Genomic DNA, 18,803 nt, shown 5'->3' on the forward strand with positions numbered 1-18,803 from the left:
AAAATAGTTAAAAGCAAAGGATTTTTCTGTAACTTACAGAATTACAGCATCTTTGGGTCTTGCAGTAAAAATGTTTTTTCCCCCACCCACAATCCAAAGTGGCAGTTAATGAGAAAATAACTAACATCATGTGGAGATGTATGAAAAAGGTACCTCATCCAGCAGGAAAGGGAAAATGCTTCAAGATCACAGAAATGACGCAGTATATGTTATATATTACATAAAAATTGTGCCAAAATGTTTTTTTCCTCTTTTTTTTTGTTGATTGTAAAAATCTGCTCTCGGTGGATTTTCCCCTGTTGTCTTCATCAAAATAGGGGTTTTCTTTTCCCTTTTCATGCTCCCATACAGCACATGGGGCCAGAGCAGAGCTGAGTGCCATATATCTATATGTATTATATAGATATAGATATATTTAAAACCCAGACAGAAAAGTTCCTTGGTTGGTTTTGTTTTTTTCCTTTTCAAGTGAGTAAATTCAATTCCCCTTTTTTTGTTTTTAGGATTTCATATTTACAGCATTTCAATTGGTATCACATCCCCCCTTCCCAACCCATTTTGACCCTGCCCACCGCCCACCCCAGAGATATGATGCCTCTAGGTTAGACTGGTTGCTTCCCCAACTCTATCAGGATGAGAGCTGGTAAGAAAAGTCGGAGTTGTGCTTGAAGAGGGAGATTTGTTATTTCTTTTTCCTTTGGGGGAAAAAAGTGCAGTCTGGGTTAGTGTTTTTGTTGCTGTTTTTGTTTTGTTTGTCATTTTTCTGAAGAACAATCCATCCAGTTCGGAAAAAAAGAGTTTAACACTCCTATTTTCTCCCATGTAGTCCCAAATGTGTTCGGATGGCAGCCATATTTGCATTGCAGGTACTCCTTTGTAGGCAGGAAATGAAACAGAAGGAAAATGAGAGCCTTCTTGTATCACTGCTACATGTTTGGAGCTGGAACATAGCAGGCTGTGTGAGGGACTGGTGGAACTGAGTTAAACAAATGATACAGGAAGAAGTGCCTGCCTCCTTCCAATCCATCCCTCATCATCTCTTTCTTTTGCGCAATTTTACTTCAAGCCTGTTGGCCCCACCCCAAAGCAACTATGAGGGGAATGGCTACCAAATGCAGCCATAAAAATAAAATCTAAAGATAGCCACCTCAGTACTACTTCTTCCTTCTTCCCCAGAAGCAACGGTGCATGTCAAACATTCCTGTGTGGGTGTTTAAAAGAAAAGAATCAAAGCAAAACTTTCCTGCTGTCCTGCCAATTTGAAAGAACTAAAGAACTTAAAACACAAATCCTGTTGATAAAACTGTGATAGTCAACAAATACTGGAAGGCAGGTTCTAAGCGTAGCATTAGCTGAACAACTCCTTCCTCTCTCTTCCCCCCCCCAAACATACCTCTCTCTCTCTCTCTCTCTCTCTCTCTCTCTTTTTTGGCAACTGTTGCATCCAAACCCCAAGTAGGCCAAGTACCGTATGGCCCTGTTTGTCCCTTGTACTCTTCTGCAAAATAGGCCCATAGAGTCATAGCAAGGGGAGGGTGGAGAGTGGGCACTGAGCCAGGAGGCAGGACAGGGCATTTCCCTAGATGCCTCATTCTCTGCATGTGGCACCCTCATGGCTTTGATTTTCTGTAACATTAAAAATAATCATTATTTCAACTTTTAAAAAACATTTTCAATCTCTTGGTTAAACCCCCATTCTCTAGAAGGTATTGTCAAAATAAGTCTGATCCTTTTGCCTAGACACTGCTCTCTTTCCTCCACTGCACTTGCCTGGAGAAGAAAAACAGACATAACCAAGTGGGCCACATGCCGCTTTCTGTCTGGAAAACTAATTGGATGGAAGGAAAGACGGACAAAATGGCTGCCCCCTCTCTTCGGAGAAGCCCTCTGCCTCACTCAGCTCTTTCTTCCACCTTCTCTCCTCCATTCATTCCCAAGCCCTGTGCCATTCTCTTCTTCCCACCCTTTCCTTCAGGAAAAAATGAAAATGTTCAGGTCACGGCCAGGATGCCGCATGGGGGTTGGGGGGGCTATGGTCCCTCAGTCCCTTTACAGCCCCTCAGAGGCTGGTCACCAGCTGCATTTGGCCATCTCCCTCCACTGCTGGGTTTTCTAAGCTTCCTGGGACCATGTAGCCATCATTGCTGGGTCTCCGGACTTGGTAGTAGGCCTGGAGCTGGTTGCGTGGCACCAAGGCTGGCCGGTTGGTATAATAGATTTCATTGATGGCTTGGGCGTGAGGAAGCACTTCCCCAACTGCCTCGGGGCTGCTGTCCGGGTATGGGGAGTCCCTCAGGTTGGTCATACTGGTGTATAAAGAGTCCCTGTTGGGTGAAGGGGCTTGGCCGTCACCCCCCTCTGTCAGGTCAGCTGTGCAGCTCTCAGACTCCTCCAGGTCGCTCTGGTAGAGGATGGACTGTGCCCTCTGAAGCAAGAGTGGCTCCTCTAAGGCCTTATACATGAGTTCAATTTCCATGTTCTCCTCATGGGTCAAGGAAGGGGCATCAGGCACAATGGCGTCATCCTCATTGTTGGTACCCCCTCCCCCTGCAACTACATTGGGAGGGGGAGGGGGCCCAGGGGGGTTGGAGGTCTCAGTAGAACCTCCACTTCCCTTGACCACACCACTGCCTCCCCCCCTCAAGTTGTTATGCACTAACTCAGAGATTATCATTTTTTCAAAGGCAGCAGCGTCACTCAGGTTGCGTCGGCAATCAGCCATCTTGGTGCCATCAGCTGGGAAGTCACCACTGCGGAGGGAGTAGCTGTTATTGAAGTTGCCATTGAGCGGGAGGGTGTCCATGCCACAGGCGTCTCGGCTGTTGTTCAGGGGGTGCTCTGAAAAGGGGGGCACAGATACTGGTGTTAGTCAGGGGAGATGGGAGGGAGGCCATGACTGACTGTTGAGGCCAGGGATTGGAGTAATCACTTGGGAACTAAGTTACATGTGGCCAGGCAGTCTGCCCAAAAGGAGTGCGTGCAAGAACAAAACGTGTCCGAGCTGTTTTTAAGACATAATGTTCAGGTGCATGAGAGTGTATATCTGTCTGTGCATGAACAAAGAAAGATTGCTGATATTAAATGTGTGTAAGAACTATATAGGACTGTTACGCAGAGAGAACTGGCTTGCGTATGTAGGAAATGAGGAAGCACCAAAAATGAATGGAAAAGCAAAGAGAGATGAACTTGAAACTGCTGACGGAAGGATAATTTATAAAAGCGAATTGAAATGGTCCAGTGCATTTCAGTAAGGAAGGCTTGTTTGAGAGTTCCGATGCATTCTCCTGTTATTACAAGGCGCTCTCTAAGACTTGATTCACACATTACAATTACTGTGTGTTTCAGAGATCTCTTCCATTCCCTTTTCAGAATCCTGGAGAAGAGAGCAGCAGCGTAATGGCAAATTCAGAAGTGCAGGGTCCCTTCATGATAGTCACAGCCAAGCCCCTTAAAATCACACCCCCTTCTAAGAGTATACAGCCTTCTAAGATTATAGAATAATCTGGCCAGGCTTGAATGCTGCCTTCTGCTTCTCTATCACTGTCATCATTTGACTGTCCTGTCTCACTCACAGAGATATTGCTTGAATTACTGAATTCAATGTCTACACATTTATCTCCTGCTGCTGCCAAACTGCTTGATGATGTAGATGGGATGCTATTATCAGGATTCACTGTCTCTTCGGCAATTACAGAATTCTCACTCTCCACAACTTGTCTTGGCCTTTTGAAAAAGGAACTAATAAAGGCTTGCTTGCAATCAACACTCATTTGGGCCTGCACAACTGGCTCAGAAAGCCCCGCAGCAATAAAGAAAAACAAACTTTTAAAAAACTGCTGGGTGCATAGGCTTCCCCCTCCCCCATTTTTCTCTGGCGGCTTTTTTGCTGCTAGATTAAAACAAAGTCTGTTTTTCCTAAATGAAAAAAGTCACACTCTGTAAACAGGCCAGGCACTCATTTTGCACAGGAATTTGTAACCTTTTGAACTTTATTTACTTATTTGATTTATATCCCGCCCTTCCAGCAGGAGCCCAGGGCGGCATCTTTGCCATCTTCTAGAAGGTAGGAAACAGTTTTTGCACCCCCTTCTCCTATCTCCCTATGTCACCCCCTTCTCCTTCCACACATACCTAGAAAAAGAGAGAGGTTTTAGCCTATTCAGGCAGTTTTTCATAATCATCATTATGAACTTCCTTTGCTGAATTTCCCTTCTTGGCTGCCATACTAAGATTCAGAGTAACTACATTTGGGCAGAGCTTAGGAGTTTTAGGAGGAAACTTAAGCATGGATATTTCTGATCCTAACTGCTGCTGTTGGCTGCACATCACACAGGCATTTGATTTCACCTTACCATACGCTATATCTCCCCAAAACCACACACACAAAAACAAACACACACTTTGTCTCCCCTCCAACATATTTTTAAACTCTTTTCCTCCTCTTCCTTACTCTTGGCTTTGTGCTGAAACAAAACCACACATCTCCCCCCTCTTTTTTTTTGCTGCTGGGCTGAGAATGAGATCCTTGTTAATGCCTTCTCCCACAACAACAGATATTCCTAGTAACCAATCAGCAAAAAAAGAGGAGTGTATTGGCTAGGGAGAAGAGTCTTCTCAGTGGCTGACTCTCCTCCTTTCATTCCAGTTGGCTCTAATCAGCAGGAAAGGACAAGGATGCATGTTAAAGACTCTTCTCAGTGGTCAGCACACTCCCTTTTCATGCTGATTGGCTCATAGGATGCTGCAGACATAGGGACCCTGCTGGGACCTGGCTCCCAAAAAAGTTGAGGGAACTAAGTCCCCCCCCCACGAGACTCTGGACAACACCACCACTGGAAGAGGACCTAGTTCAGATCAAGGAGAGACTCCACAGCGATTGGTTACTAGCCCAGCTTCATTTCACTGCTTAGCTCTTCACCAAGGAGCAGAAGAAGGTACCACTGCTGCACACAGCACGCCATCCGTGCTCTTGCCAGCAACACAGCATGAGGCAAGGCACGGTGTGTAGCAGCAGTAGCAGCTTCTTTTCTCCTTTTCTTCGTCAGCACAGTTAGCTAGACTCTGCTCCCTTCTACAGGATTCCAAAATCAGCACAGGTAGACTCTGATGCACATGGTAACTGTAATACGTGGCTTGGCTCTTGCATATTCTGAAGAAAAAAAAAACCTATAGAACTATTGTCCTTGAATAAGATGTGTTTGCTGATATACTTTGGGCAATTTCTATAAAATTTAATATATTTTTTCAACAAGCATCAGATTGCAGTTCACTTCTCTTTTTTCTTGTCTTCTGTGCAAATGAGCACAAGATTGAACTGCATGTTGAGTTAGGTATGCATGTGTGAAAGAACTGATGCATGTGTGAGTAGTGTGAGAAACATGTACAAGTGTTAACTGGTTTTTTTGAGAGATAGCAAGATATGGGGGGGTGCACGCGCATGCGCAAAAGTACAACCAAAACATGATGTGAGAAGAGAGTAACCACATGGGCACGGCTACTTAGCCACACTTAGCTACACTCAGCTACATGCATTATGGAGCACGCAAGTAATCTGGTTTGCCAATGGAAGAAGCCTGCTAAAAGGCTACCGAGCAGACTCTCTCCACCCAGAAGGGTGATGTATGAGGCTGGATGAACCATTTGTCAGATATGGTACAGTTAGGCCATTAGAGCATGGGATATACACTATGTTACAGGGCCCACAGTTTCAACCCAGCATGCAAGGATGGATGGGAAGGTTGGGTATTCTTGAGCTCTGCAGGTGCATTTAGCTCCATCTAGTGCCCACAACCAGAACTGCATGAACCATGCTGCCCCATGTGATGTTCCTGCTTATATTGTAAATATGGTAAGTGCTGTTTATATAGAAGACATATGGTAAGTGGAGTGAAAGAGGAGGGGGGAGTACATGAGCAGTAGAATGCTGGATGATTGGCTGAGCGTTTGAATGGCTGGGAGTATAAATGGAAGAATGACAGTTGAATCTGGATGGATGTTGGGAGTGTGGAGAAAGAGGTGTTTGAGGGTGGAGGTCAGGAGTGTGGAGAAAGAGGGAGTTGGAGTTCTGATTAATAATAAGTCAAGTACAAAACAGGAATAGATGAAACCATACGCTTGTGAAACATTCTAAAACTAATCTTGTTATTTCTGATATTTAATAAATACTTATTTGGTTTACCAAAGGCCTGATCCTTGGCTGGGGGATGTACATACCAGAAGGGAGGGCAAGGTAATTACCAAGGCTGAACAGAAACAGTATCTAATGGTGGCAGTGGTGAAGGGAGGAATAATAACAATTCAAGTATCCAGAGCAACCCAGAGTTGTATGTGTTATCTATAAAGATACAAGGGGGTTGGGAACACCATAAGCACGCAGTCACAAAAGTAACCAGCTAGAGAGAGACTCAGGCAAAGTCTCTGGGAGTATTGGTTATAGGACGTGACTGGTGGTGCTGCCTAGCAGGGGGATCTAGTGAGATCTGTGCTAGAGCGGAGTGAGAAACCATATAAAGGATGGTCCGGACTGGTGGTATCCCTGGTGGTTCCTAGTGAAAGGCAGTAGCCACAAGCAGGTGGGAACCTGACAGGGAGAACCAGGGGAGGACGTCACACCCCACCACCCACTGAGAAATGGGAACATGAGTGACCAGGAGTTTCCTCCAAAAAGCCAGCACTCCTGTTCTCCTTACACACCCACTGCTTGCTCACATCTGTGCTGCTCCCACCCCCAGCCTGCCAAACTAGCAATGAAGGAAACATTACTGCGAAATGGAACTGGAAAGGAGGGACGTACTGGACTCTCGGAAGCTCCCTGCAGGCAGCACCAGTTGGGAGAGGAAGAAAGAAAAGAGAAGGAGAGTTATCCAAGTGGCCAGGGCCAATGACGTAATATAAGTCAGGGCCCAGATCCTCCCTATGGCCAGAGCTCAGTGGTACAGCACAAGCATTGCATGCAGAAGGACCCAAGCTCAGTTCCTGGCACCTCTAGGTAGGGACAGGCATGTTCCCTGCCTGAAACGCTGGACAGCCACTGCCAGTCAGTGTTGACAATACTCAGCTAGATGGATCTGTGGTCTGCTTCCTATGCACTAGTAGCGCAAATGAGGTGCTTCTCCACAGCCACTTCTTCTGACCCATTTCTCCCAGTGCCCCAAGCTTTGAGAAATTGTTCTTGGAGAGCCCCTTTCCCCAACGCCAGATTCAAAGGCAGAAACTGAATTGCAGGTATTCCTTTTGCTTTCTACCTACTCCCACCCCTAACTGTCATTAAGGAAAATGTGGAACTGTCTGTGTGTGTGTGTGTGCCCATGCATATGGAACCCTGATCCAGTCTGGGGCATCAGTCAGGACAAAGTATGTCCTCCTGGGTGATGGTGATCTTACCTGGGGAGTTGAAGACAGGGGGTGAGGCAGGGTTGAAGCCCACGGACTCAGCAATGAGTGTGTTGTAAGGACTGGTCCCGCCCCGTGTCTGCAGCACGGGGTTGGTCAGCAGGTGGTTCCCCATTGTGCCTGCAAAACGTAATGTAGGCAAGTGTGGTAGCACTGCAGAGGTAGAACATGAGTTGAGCCTCCACATCTAGATTTGGGAAAGGGCTGGAGACTGAGACTGAGAGGCTTGGCTATTGGAGGAGAAGAGCCACAGCTATGTGAGCAGAACTACACTGGAGGCAGCAGAGAAGAAAGGTGACTCATTAGGAGAAACTGATACAGAGTGGGAAGTACTGGGCAGGGATCTCTTCCATCAGCTGGGGAGGGGGGACAGCTTTGTGAGTGCTCGGTTATGGATGGGCTCCTAGGGTGGGGCAGAAACCCTTGTCTTCTTGGTAGGCTCATCAGGGATGATTTCTCATCTCACTTGGGCGGCAGCAGGTGCATGTTCTCGCCCTGGTTCATGAAGGGGTGGCAGGAAATGACAGATAATACAGGCTGACTGCTCACCTCGGTTAAGGGTGGGAGTGCTGTTAAGATCACCTGCCATGAAGCTGGACTCAGTTTGTTTCCTTACAGTATCATTCCACATTCTCCGGATCCGGCTCTGAAAAGACAACCCCACTCTGGATTCAGCAGGGCAACTGACTCCTCAGGGTATTCATCCCATCCTCTCCTGTTCCCCAGACCAGTAACAGAACCGCCACCGCCGCCACTCTGCTCCAAAGGTACCTGGGTTCCAGTATAGTAACGGTTGTTGCTGCGGATGGCCGAGGTCTTGAGGGAGCCCAGTGGGGCCCCTGGCGGGCTCCGCAGGCAGCAGGAAGCATGTCGCAGGCATTTGCTGAATTCCCGGTGAACCTGGCACATTGCAGGGAGGAGAGTCAAGGCAGGAAAAAAGACATTTATTGTCTTGGCTCCACAAGGTCTTTCGTGCTTGTTCTGCCCTCTAACTACTACTCTTAGCCTTTTTGACACAATTTTTACCTTCATGCAATATCAGGATGGCAATGTTTAATCAATTACTGTAATTAGTTGCATTTAAAAACTGAAAAAAAATATTTTAAAAAGTGCCAGAATTAATAAGGTAGCGTGTTTTTTTTTAAAAAAAGGCACAAATACTCATTAAAAACTGCAGATGGCAAGCCCCATCTGGAAAGAAGCGCTGCCCCTCCTCTCTCACACACAGGAGGGAATGCTTCTTCTAAGATGAAGCCTGCTATGACATACATGTATGTCATTTAAAGCCAAAGACACAACACTTCTTGCTAAAACTATTTTCTTTACTTCTATGCAAATTTAATTTATTAATCAACATATTAATTGACTAAAAGCTGTTTGATCAATTGACTAGGATTTCTTTAATCAGGAGACAGCCCTATGAAATATCCTTCAATTTGGGCCCAAAGTCTTTGGCAGAGGGGCTGGTTCTCTTCTGTTTAGAGGCCCTTGTATTCCCAGACCTATAGCCCTGTGCAATGACCCCCGCTTGTGCAAGTCCCTCAGCCAGTACCTTATAATGCCAACTCCCATTGTTCCCCTCCCTCAACCTTAAGTAATAATTTTTTGTGTGATGTCCTTCAATTCAGACTCACGGCTACCCACCTTTTTCTGCAGTGCACAATGAAACACAAAGATGAACATGCCCTGGAAAGCATTGAAGGTGGTGAAGAGATAGGCCATGACAATAGACTCCTTGTTGATGAAGAGGAGGCCAAATGCCCAGGTGAGGCCCAAGAGAAAAAGGAGAGTGATTGCTCCGAGTGCCCAAGACCTGTAAGAGGAAGACACTAGTGAATTTAGGTGATCTGGGGTCCTGGCTGGAGTGAAACTAGTCTCACATCTCCCTGCTGTTATGCTATCAGAGATCCCTGTACAATTCCTGGCACATCTACAGAGCAAGGCATGAACTAAACAGAAATGGGTGAGAAGATGTTAAGGGGATGGAGAGAGAAAGATGAATGAGGCAGTCAAGCCTGTGGGGAGGGGAGGGAGATTCTCCATAGTCCACCAATGAAAGGTTTGTGTGTGTAGATATTACAGCCAAAATAGTGGCTACAGGCCTCTGGTTGTTTTTGCCCCAGTAACACTAACTATTGTAAAACTGCCTTCTTTATATTTATCTTTTTGTTATTACCCACTACTTCCATCCACTTAATGCAAATGCATTAAAAACTCATGAGATTTACACACCACCCACTATTTCCTGCCAAAATGCCATCATCTGGTGGCTAGCTGGTGTGACCCCATTCCCTGCTCATATGTTGATTCAATGTTACATAAGCAGTTCTTCCTGTAGTGCGGCCTGTTGCTGCAGGGGGCAGAGTGAGGATAACCAGAGCCGGCTCCAGGCATGCGGGGGCCCTTGGGCATCAGCTTGCCCTGGCCCCCAGGTGGGTGGGTGTGCGTGCGCACACATATGCACGTGCGCACAGCCCCCCTTGCCCCCCCACGCCCCCCCTACCTGTCTAGTCTTTACCACTGCCGTTAATGAAGATGGTGGCCGCGGTTTCCCTAAGGGGAATGAAGCCTCCGCCGCCATCTTTGTTGATGGCACACGTGCGTGCTATGCACGCACATCTCTGCCATCAACTAAGATGGCGGCAGCGGCTTCAGTACCTTAGGGAAGCTGCGGTCGCCATCTTCATTAAGGGCAATGCTAAAAAGCCAGCTGACAGGTAAGTGGGGGGTGGGGGGGTGCGGATCGTGGAAGGGGAGGGGAGGGCCCCTCAGGGGCTCCTCAGGGCCTCCTGTAGCTCTGGGGCCCTCGGGCCAGTGCCCAACCTGGCTGCCCTTTAGAACCGGCCCTGAGGATAACATTTCCATTCCTTTATTTAAAAAATGAAAAGTTAACAAGGGAAGATGCTCACACCCATGTTGCAGAGGAAAACCTGATAACCTCTAAGGAATTAAATAGAAAAACAAAAGAGAAAGGGATAGTGGGGGAGAAAGATTTTAAAAGCCTAACAGAACAGCATGGTATTGTTGCTTTTGGAGGAGTAGGAATTGTGGGGGAACCTTCCTGGCGCTTAACACTTGAAACAAAAAAGCATTTCCACACTTGAGTGTGCTTAGACTTTAAAGGAGCTTTTTACAAAGAAAGAAAGGCTGCAAAATGGCATGGTTAGACATATGTCACTGGCAAGTAATGAGATCAGAGGCAACACACTCTCCAGTAGGTGCGAAAGAAACTGGTGCTAGAATTATCTGTGAGCAAATATGGTTAGGATTGGGTCACAAGTATCCTCCTACTGCTCTGGAATAGTTGTCCCAATGTTGTCTGAGTAGAAGGTAATAAATATTAGAAGTGAACAACTGTCTATTTGTCATTTGGATGAAAAAGTCAAAACCAAACCAAAGTGTTGATGTGATTATTTCTACTTTTAAGACTTGGCAACTAAAATAAACACAGAAAGATGTTAGGAAGCGGGCTGCAAAACCACACCAGCAATAAAGAAATGTACTGGAACTCTTTGGTAAATTAACTAAAAAAAGCAGGACAAACAAGCATGTAAACCCTGAGCTGCTAGATACAAGTATTGCTGGACTCCTTCTGGGAGGAAGTGCAGGAATGAATGAATGAATGAATGAATGAATGAACGACGTTAATTTGCAACATCTCATTTGTCAATTGAGGCTGCAATCCAAAACATGACTAATTTGAAATATATCCCACTGAAATCAATGTTTACTTCAAGTTTACGTGACTAGGCTAAAATTAAACAGGAGCAAGATAATTTTGTAAGAGGTCACCTGTAAATTAGGATCAAACTACATGTTTATTTTTTACAAAGAACATATGTGTGTGTGCATACAGGGGTGTGTGTGATTTGGATCAGGGCCATGGCACAGGGAAAGTTACCCCTTTGCCACTTCCCTGATTCCATGAGGGTCATACCTTAACAAAACTTCCCTGGATCAGTCTTGAAGAACTTTAGAACTTCCCAGTTCTCTTTTTACTGGATTCCTAAGATCCTTGGGAGATTCAGCAGCCTTTCCTGTTCCCATTCCCCAGAACTGCTCCACCTACTTAGGGAAGTATTGTCCTGGTCACTTGGGCAAGGTTAAGGTAGTTTATAAAGCTGTTAGGATTAGCTGAACTCTGCTCAGCATAGCAGACTTTAAGCTACCAGTACTTTTTACCTTAACTCAGCATTAACCAGGGTTCTTTTCTTCCCCATCTCTAGATTATTCTGTGTGAATAAGTGTAAGAAGATGTGAACTTGTAACACATGGCTTTTGACAATCTGGTATTTGCAGGCTACTTGCAGCATCAGGCTTCACAAATTCCCTCAAAGGGGCAGAACTCTAACCTCATTTGCTACATGAGTCAGATAGTTTCACTGTGCTGACTGAATGAAACAGCCTCATTCTAGTCACCTGAGAGGGTGAGAATTCCTTTCCTGAATGGAAATTCCCTTATATGAGGGACAGAATGTTGATTTCACATGAGCTTTTAAATTTACAATGTGGTATGTTGCAAAAAAAGATTTACTTGTTATAAGATGACCAGCAGTCCAAAGCCTTGGGTGAAATGATCAAACAAATGCTTTATGAGGTTACCCAGTGTAAGCTGAATGAGTCAACCAATATCCCAGCATTCTGAAAGGATCATTTGAACCCTTACAACTATTTGGCATCTAGCCTTTTTATTCCTAGCTATGGGTCAGGAGTGAGACACTGCTGAGACAGACAGATGGGGGCCCTCTATCTTATGGTCTGGTCAAAAAGTCTGCCCCTTTAAACACTGAGTTGTCTATTTTCTCCAGACTGGTTTTGTCCCAGTAAACTGCTCTAGAAGAACCAAATACAGAAGATACCACAGTGATCAGAAGGCATTGGAAGCGTGCCATAGGTAGAGAGCTGCTGGATCTAAACTGGCGGATCAAAAGGAATCAAAACATAAACTCACTTGATGTTGTCCAGTCGGCTGGAGTCAGGCTTGAGGACAGATGTGTTGCGGATCATCTTGTGCAGAGTGATCATGAGGAACACCAGGTTTATCTGGAGGATGTGTACAGTTAGATGTGAGCAGGGGAAAGGGAGTCCTTTGCACCACCACCACCCCATTCCCCCTGATATTAGCTTTCCCTACAATGCGGTTGGCAGTCATTCTGAGGAGAGAATTCCTACCAAAGGGTTTGTCAATGTGGGGTGGGGGGAGGGATGAATAACATGGCCTCCCAGACACTCTTCTGAACTCTGGGAAGAAAAGGGAGGTCTGATGAGTTGAGGAGGACTGCAGCAAGGACAGTGGCTCTCTCCCCAACTTTGGGACTCCCAAACAATCCCTAGCGACTCACCACAATGACAAAAGAGACAGGCCCAATGAAGCTCCAGATGAAGTAGTTATCAACTCGAAGCCAGCATCTGCCAAGAGAGAACAGGAAAGTGTCAGATGGAAGCAGAAAGGGCTCCGGACACCTCAAGGCTTGATTGCCTCATGCTTGATGGCATGAGATGACACTCACCTATAAATGCCCTATCAAATCTTTACCTGTTCTTTGTTGATTCTTCTGCCCTGCCCTTCTATCGTAACATTCACGAGAGCACCCTTAGCTCTTCCTCATCCCATGCTTCAATTCACCAGACCCACCTCTAACCTTGTTTTGCCAATTCTGTTGCTCAGTGGTTGCCAACCTTTTTAGGCTCATGGGCAAATTTAAGTGAGTGTCATGGGAACCATCCCCATTGGTCTCTTCTTTTCTCCCCCCTTTGGATCAGTCCCCAACAGAGAGACAGAAAGAGAGAAAATGCACATACACCCCTTTTGCTTTTCCAAGGGATCTGAGTAAAAGTCAGATACAGTAGAAAATCTGACCCTTGAAAAGCACATAGAGCTGAAAGGGGAAATGGAAAAGAGTGTCCTTCTAACCTCCTCCTTCAGCTCTATGTACTTTTCAAAAGAGAAAAGGGTAATCACCCTCACCACCTAGTGATCAAGGGGGCAGGGAGTGGTGGAGCTCAGAAGCTTCGTAGGAATGACCATCAGGGCACCTACAAGTGTCACCTTGGCAACCCCTGCTGTAAGCTCTTCTCCTCGCATGATAAATGTACAGGTGTGAGAGCAATGCACTAACCCCCCCCCCACACTCATGCAGTCATGTCTGAATCTTCTGCTCTTGTCACAGCCATGCATCCACCACTAGATGCTCTCTGAGGTCTTCCACGTACTCACGCTTTGTCGGTGCCATAGCTGCGGTAGTCAATGGCGGCAGCAATACCAACTACCAGGGCAGGGAAGCAATAGCCCCCCAAGTAGTAGTATTTCTTGCGGGAGTACTCGCTTTCAAAGACCTCCACCAGCAGGAGGTAAAGGTGGATGGCCTCCAGGCACATCCAGGAGAACGCTGCCAGGAAGAAGTAGTGCAGCAGTCCTGCAAAGATGGGGCAGGCAGTCTGGGAGGGAGGGAGAGTTCCCATTAGCACCGCCTCTGTTTGTGGAATGCATTCACTGAATTGAGTTATTTAAAAGTAATTATATCCTGTTTTTCTTACTATTAACAAAAAGTTAGCACACAATCAACAAGGTTAAAAAGAAAGAAAGAAAAAGAAGGTGGTGGTGGTGCTGGAAAAGGCAGGGTGCTCCATCTGCTGCTCTTCAAAGGTTTGGCAGTGACCACATGGGGAAACGCCCTCACTCCACAACACACACACACACACACACACACACACACACACACACACACACACACACACACACACACACACACACACACACACACACACACACACACACACACACACACACACACACACACACACACACACACACACACACACACACACACACACACACACACACACACACACACACACACACACACACACACACACACACACACACACACACACACACAGAGTTTCATCCCTGAGTCTGCAGCACCTCCTCTTGGACAACTGAACAGTCTGTGGCTCCTGGCTGTTCCCAGTAGCAGTGGTGACTGAAGCAGAGGGAGAACTATTATGTTAACTGCCCACTTCCCAGGCCTAAGGAGTTGCTCCTGTCACCATTCAGCCACATACCCCCAGCCATGGTAAGCTGAGCCTGCTCTGGAGTGAGACTGAACGTTCCAGCAGTTATTCATCCCTGTCACCCTTTTCCTCCCCCCCCCATTGCTGTATTGACTTCACAAGTCAAGTGTGTCCCAGTGAGGTCTCCATCCTATCCTATTGCATCACATGCCCCTTAGTGAGTCTCTCATCTCCTTCCACGCAGAGGAACATTCCATGGTGATGTTGTTACGTTATTCTGAGGGGAGACTGTCACGCACCTCATACTGCGTCTTATCAATGCCAATTAGAAAGAGGAGTTCAGTGATGAAGAGATTGATGCAGAGGTTCTTGTGAATGGTGTTGCGGTCAGTCTGCAGCCCACGCAGGAAACAGAAAGTGGAGATGCAAATGGCCAAGCAGACCAGGGAAATCACAATGCCGACCCATGTGATGACAGACAGCAACAGTTCGTTGATACGGCCCTGGTACTGAAAGGAAAAGGAGAATGAGGCTGGGTGTTCACAGCTTCCCTCTCCTGTTAAGCACTTCCCCTTGCTGTCGAGGTGAATTTTAGATTGACTGGTACCACTTAATAAACTATCTTCTGCTACCGGAGGGTCTCCATCTGATAAACTGACATCCTCCAACTACTGTGAATCCACTGAATCTTTATTAGCAACAGGAAAAGAACCAACTGCCAGCATTTCAATTCAGGATAACGGCCACCCTTATTTTCTATGGGGCCCATATGAACAAAAGGAAAGACTCAGGGTGCATAATGTGCTGGAAGGATGACCCTGACGGCAGCTGAGGATGGTGGCAGAAATCCACCTCCATCTCTCTCTTTCTCCACTCCTACTCCCCCCCACTACCATTTTGGCACATTTTCCCTTGGCCCTCATCATCAGGAGTGATATTCTTACAATTTCACGGTGTGCCATGAGCACAGCAAAGTTAGTGAGATGGCTGCATGCACAGGTGGTGTGAGTCTTGTTGGTCTCCATCAGCCGACAACCCTGCGTGGACCAGTAACCCATCATAGAGCGCTCAGAGTAGTTCCAGAAAGAGCAATTGGCATTGAAGTGGTTCTTGTCCTGGATGGAAAGAAGTATGCCTGTAGGAATCATCAGTAACATGTGGGGTGAAGCCAGAGCAGCAGAGGGGCCCTAGGCTTTGAGAAGGGAGGATACAGGAAAATATTTTGCAATGGAAAGAATGGAGTGAACTGGTACACTATCAAAACATCAGCCCTTACAAAGCATACAATTCTCAATGTTGGGGTATGTGTGCAGAGATGGGATACAGACCACCAAGTGACAGAGTGGGATATGCCCTGGGATGTGGCAAAGATGGGGGAATGAGCACATTGGTCACACTAGTCTCACCTCCAGGTGGGAGAGGGTGAAGATGACAGGGTCCATCAGGAAGACACGGCTAGATTCCTTGTTGATGGAGGCAGCAATAACTTGTGAATTAACAACAAGTGAGGGGCTAAGTGGACCAACCTCACTACCCAGCTTGATGGTGGCATTCTCAGTAGAGAGGAAAAATCCCAAATTGTTGTAGAGGATGAAGACAACCTTGACCACCCCTGAGGAGAGAAGAGAAAGGAAATCTGGGCCATGACCTTGATCCTCTTTAGAGAGGATCAGTTACTGCTGTAGACAAAAAACAACAACAACAAAAGACAGATACCCAGGTAAAGGTGGTTTCGAACATGTTAAGAGAAAACTTCAGGATCCTTGGGGCCTCTTCCCTCCCTAGCTCTCAAATATAATTCCCCACTTACCGTTACGACTGTTTTGCTTGATAGTGTTGGCTGACAGCTGGATGGAGTTCCTTGTGGTATACTCATGTGGGAACACTATATCTGGCACCTGCCCCTCTGTATTCAACACTGACACCTCCAGCACTGCAGTGAGAGGGAAGAGAGAGATGAGTACAAGCAGACAGCATAGACACAACATCCAGAGCAGTGCATTATTATCCCCTTATCATTTTTTTAAAAATTCCTAATAAGCAGAGCATGTAACTTTCACATGTTACCTCATATTTGGACTACCTGAGCTGATACGGGGCAATTGCTTCAGTTGGTGGCCCAACTATGTCCCTATCTGGACAGGGATAACCTGTCCATGCTCTGGTAACCTCCAAATTAGATTACTGCAATGCACTCTACATGGGGCTGCCTTTGAAGACAGTTCGGAAACTGCAGCTTGTGCAAAATGCAGCGGCCAGATTGGTAACAGATACCAGACGGTCCGAACATATAAAACCAATTCTGGCCTGCTTGCATTGGCTGCCTGTATGTTCCGAGCTCAATTCAAGGTGCTGGTATTGACCTATAAAGCCTTACACGGCTTGGGACCACAATACCTGATGGAATGCCTCTCCCGATACGAACCCACCCATACACTACATTCAAGATCAAAGGCCCTCCTCCAGGTGCCTACTCCAAGGGAAGCTCAGAGGGTGGCAACAAGGGAGAGGGCCTTCTCAGTGGTGGCCCCCAAATTATGGATTGATTCCTCTGACGAGGTGTGCCTGGCACCAACACTGTTATCTTTTCGGTGCCAGGTCAGGACTTTCCTCTTCTCCCAGGCATTTTAGCATGTGTTTTAAATTGTTTTTATATTGTTTTGGATTTTAGAATTGTGATTTAAATTGTTTTTAAAATATGTGTTTTAAATTGTATATTTGTTTTAATGTTTTTGATTGCTGTAAACTGCCCAGAGAGCTTCGGCTATGGGGCGGTATACAAGTGCAAATAAATAAATAAATAAATAAATAAATTGTTTTAAGATGTCTTTCACTGTGCTATCTATGCACTTGTCCTCTGAATGCATTGTAGCCATCAAGTTACCATCTCTACTTTGGGGCTGCAAGCACTATATTTGGCGATAGTGTGTTTTGTTTTGCTCCTATCACTCTGGTGAAATAGGGTGCTAAATGCAAAAGTTCTGCTTAGGCATCTGTACCATGCCTGCCTGTTTCTTACTTTGATTTGTTCTCATTTGTTGTATAAATAGCTTAAGTTATTTTAGAGTTTTATTGCTTGCTCTGCTGCTCTGGGGTCACTTAATCCAAGCAGCAGTGGCATACAGGAAAGGATTGCCAGAAGACTAGGGGTTTGTTGGTTGGTTGGTTTGCAAACAAACAAACAAGCAAGCAAGCTTTGGGTTCAATTTCCTACCAGGAAGGAAAGGTCTTTTTTTCTAAAAGTTGCTTGGGAAAGGTATCAGTTTATAGTCCTGCAGAACATGATTAGTAGAACTGTCTGCCCACAAGGGGATTGGCTTGCAAAACCATAATTGTCTAGATTCTCTGAGAATTCTGACCATGCTAGTAATGCTTAGCAGGATGCTCACTTGTAATAAAAATGTTTGGAAGATGCTTTTGAAAGGTTTGGCAATAGTTTTACTAATGGATTCTATCTGATTAGTGGTTAGCCAAGACCTGAGATGCGGGCGGATTTCTCCTCTTTCAACAGGACAGGCCAATGTGCTTAATTAGTTCCCTGATGCAATTCTATAGTCCTTGCCTCAGTCTCACCTTTTTCCACATGCAGTTCCTCCTCCTTGTATAAGAGCCAAACAATTTTCAGTGAACATCAGGAGATATTGATATGTATTATTAAGCAGTGATGTGTCTGTCAGTATGTGGAATTTCCAGCGTGTGCATGTCCCTAAAGGAGAGTTGCACTGGAAACCCAGCAGGACTAAGAGACCCACACAAGATGATGTTTATATAAATATGGACAGGAAATGCCCATGGAATTTTACAGGCCAGGGGATGGGTGTTTGGGGGTGGGAGGGCATCAGCCACTCCTTCTCGCTCCAGCTCCCCTGCCCAGTTCTTCTTCACTTGCTTCAGCATCTGATACTGCACCTCTTCCCTCTGCTGCCCTGGAGAACAGTCTTCAGTATGGCACGAGGTGTGTAAAATATCTGGTTCAATTCCTCCATGGGAGCTCCACCATCTTGAAGGTTCTTCAGCAGCATAGTGATGAGGGTCTGGTGTTGTCAGAGTGTGGGGAATGGGCAAGAGGAGAGGGCTTAGATCACGGATGGAGAACCTGTGGCATTCAAATGTTATTGGGCTCCAGTTCCCATCATCCCTAGCCACCATGGCCAATGGCCAGGGATGACCGAAGTTACGGGGTGACAGAAGTTACATCTGGAAGTTTCCCACCACCTTGGGTTTCCCATCCCTGGCTTACACATTCTACCTCCCCATGTCTGCCTAGGAGCAGGTTTCAAGGCAATTCATCTCTAACTGCTTCCTTACGCCAAGCAAGTTCCAGGGCTGGATTATGAATCTTCAATATATTGCCTCCTTCCACTTACCTGAAAACTAGCTTTCCAATATATATTTCT

The 18,803-nt window shown here is 46.1% G+C and overlaps 1 protein-coding gene across 1 annotated transcript in view; it reads right to left on the reverse strand.

Moving 5' to 3' along the window:
- Positions 1 to 601: 601 nt before the first annotated feature.
- Positions 602 to 18,803, reverse strand: part of ADGRL1 (adhesion G protein-coupled receptor L1) — a 158,904-nt gene continuing 140,702 nt past the window's right edge. The window contains exons 12-24 of the mRNA XM_061616632.1: positions 16,217 to 16,339; positions 15,813 to 16,018; positions 15,351 to 15,521; positions 14,706 to 14,915; positions 13,610 to 13,830; positions 12,735 to 12,801; positions 12,344 to 12,435; positions 9,037 to 9,205; positions 8,164 to 8,292; positions 7,942 to 8,038; positions 7,384 to 7,512; positions 6,794 to 6,811; positions 602 to 2,838 (exon numbers count right to left, since the gene is read on the reverse strand). Of these exons, the coding sequence (XP_061472616.1) occupies positions 2,060 to 2,838; positions 6,794 to 6,811; positions 7,384 to 7,512; positions 7,942 to 8,038; positions 8,164 to 8,292; positions 9,037 to 9,205; positions 12,344 to 12,435; positions 12,735 to 12,801; positions 13,610 to 13,830; positions 14,706 to 14,915; positions 15,351 to 15,521; positions 15,813 to 16,018; positions 16,217 to 16,339 (2,411 nt within the window). The 3' untranslated portion in view covers positions 602 to 2,059. The remainder of the gene's footprint in view (positions 2,839 to 6,793; positions 6,812 to 7,383; positions 7,513 to 7,941; positions 8,039 to 8,163; positions 8,293 to 9,036; positions 9,206 to 12,343; positions 12,436 to 12,734; positions 12,802 to 13,609; positions 13,831 to 14,705; positions 14,916 to 15,350; positions 15,522 to 15,812; positions 16,019 to 16,216; positions 16,340 to 18,803) is intronic.

The sequence above is a fragment of the Rhineura floridana genome, chromosome 3 (assembly GCF_030035675.1).
Source record: "Rhineura floridana isolate rRhiFlo1 chromosome 3, rRhiFlo1.hap2, whole genome shotgun sequence".
Taxonomy (NCBI): domain Eukaryota; kingdom Metazoa; phylum Chordata; class Lepidosauria; order Squamata; family Rhineuridae; genus Rhineura; species Rhineura floridana.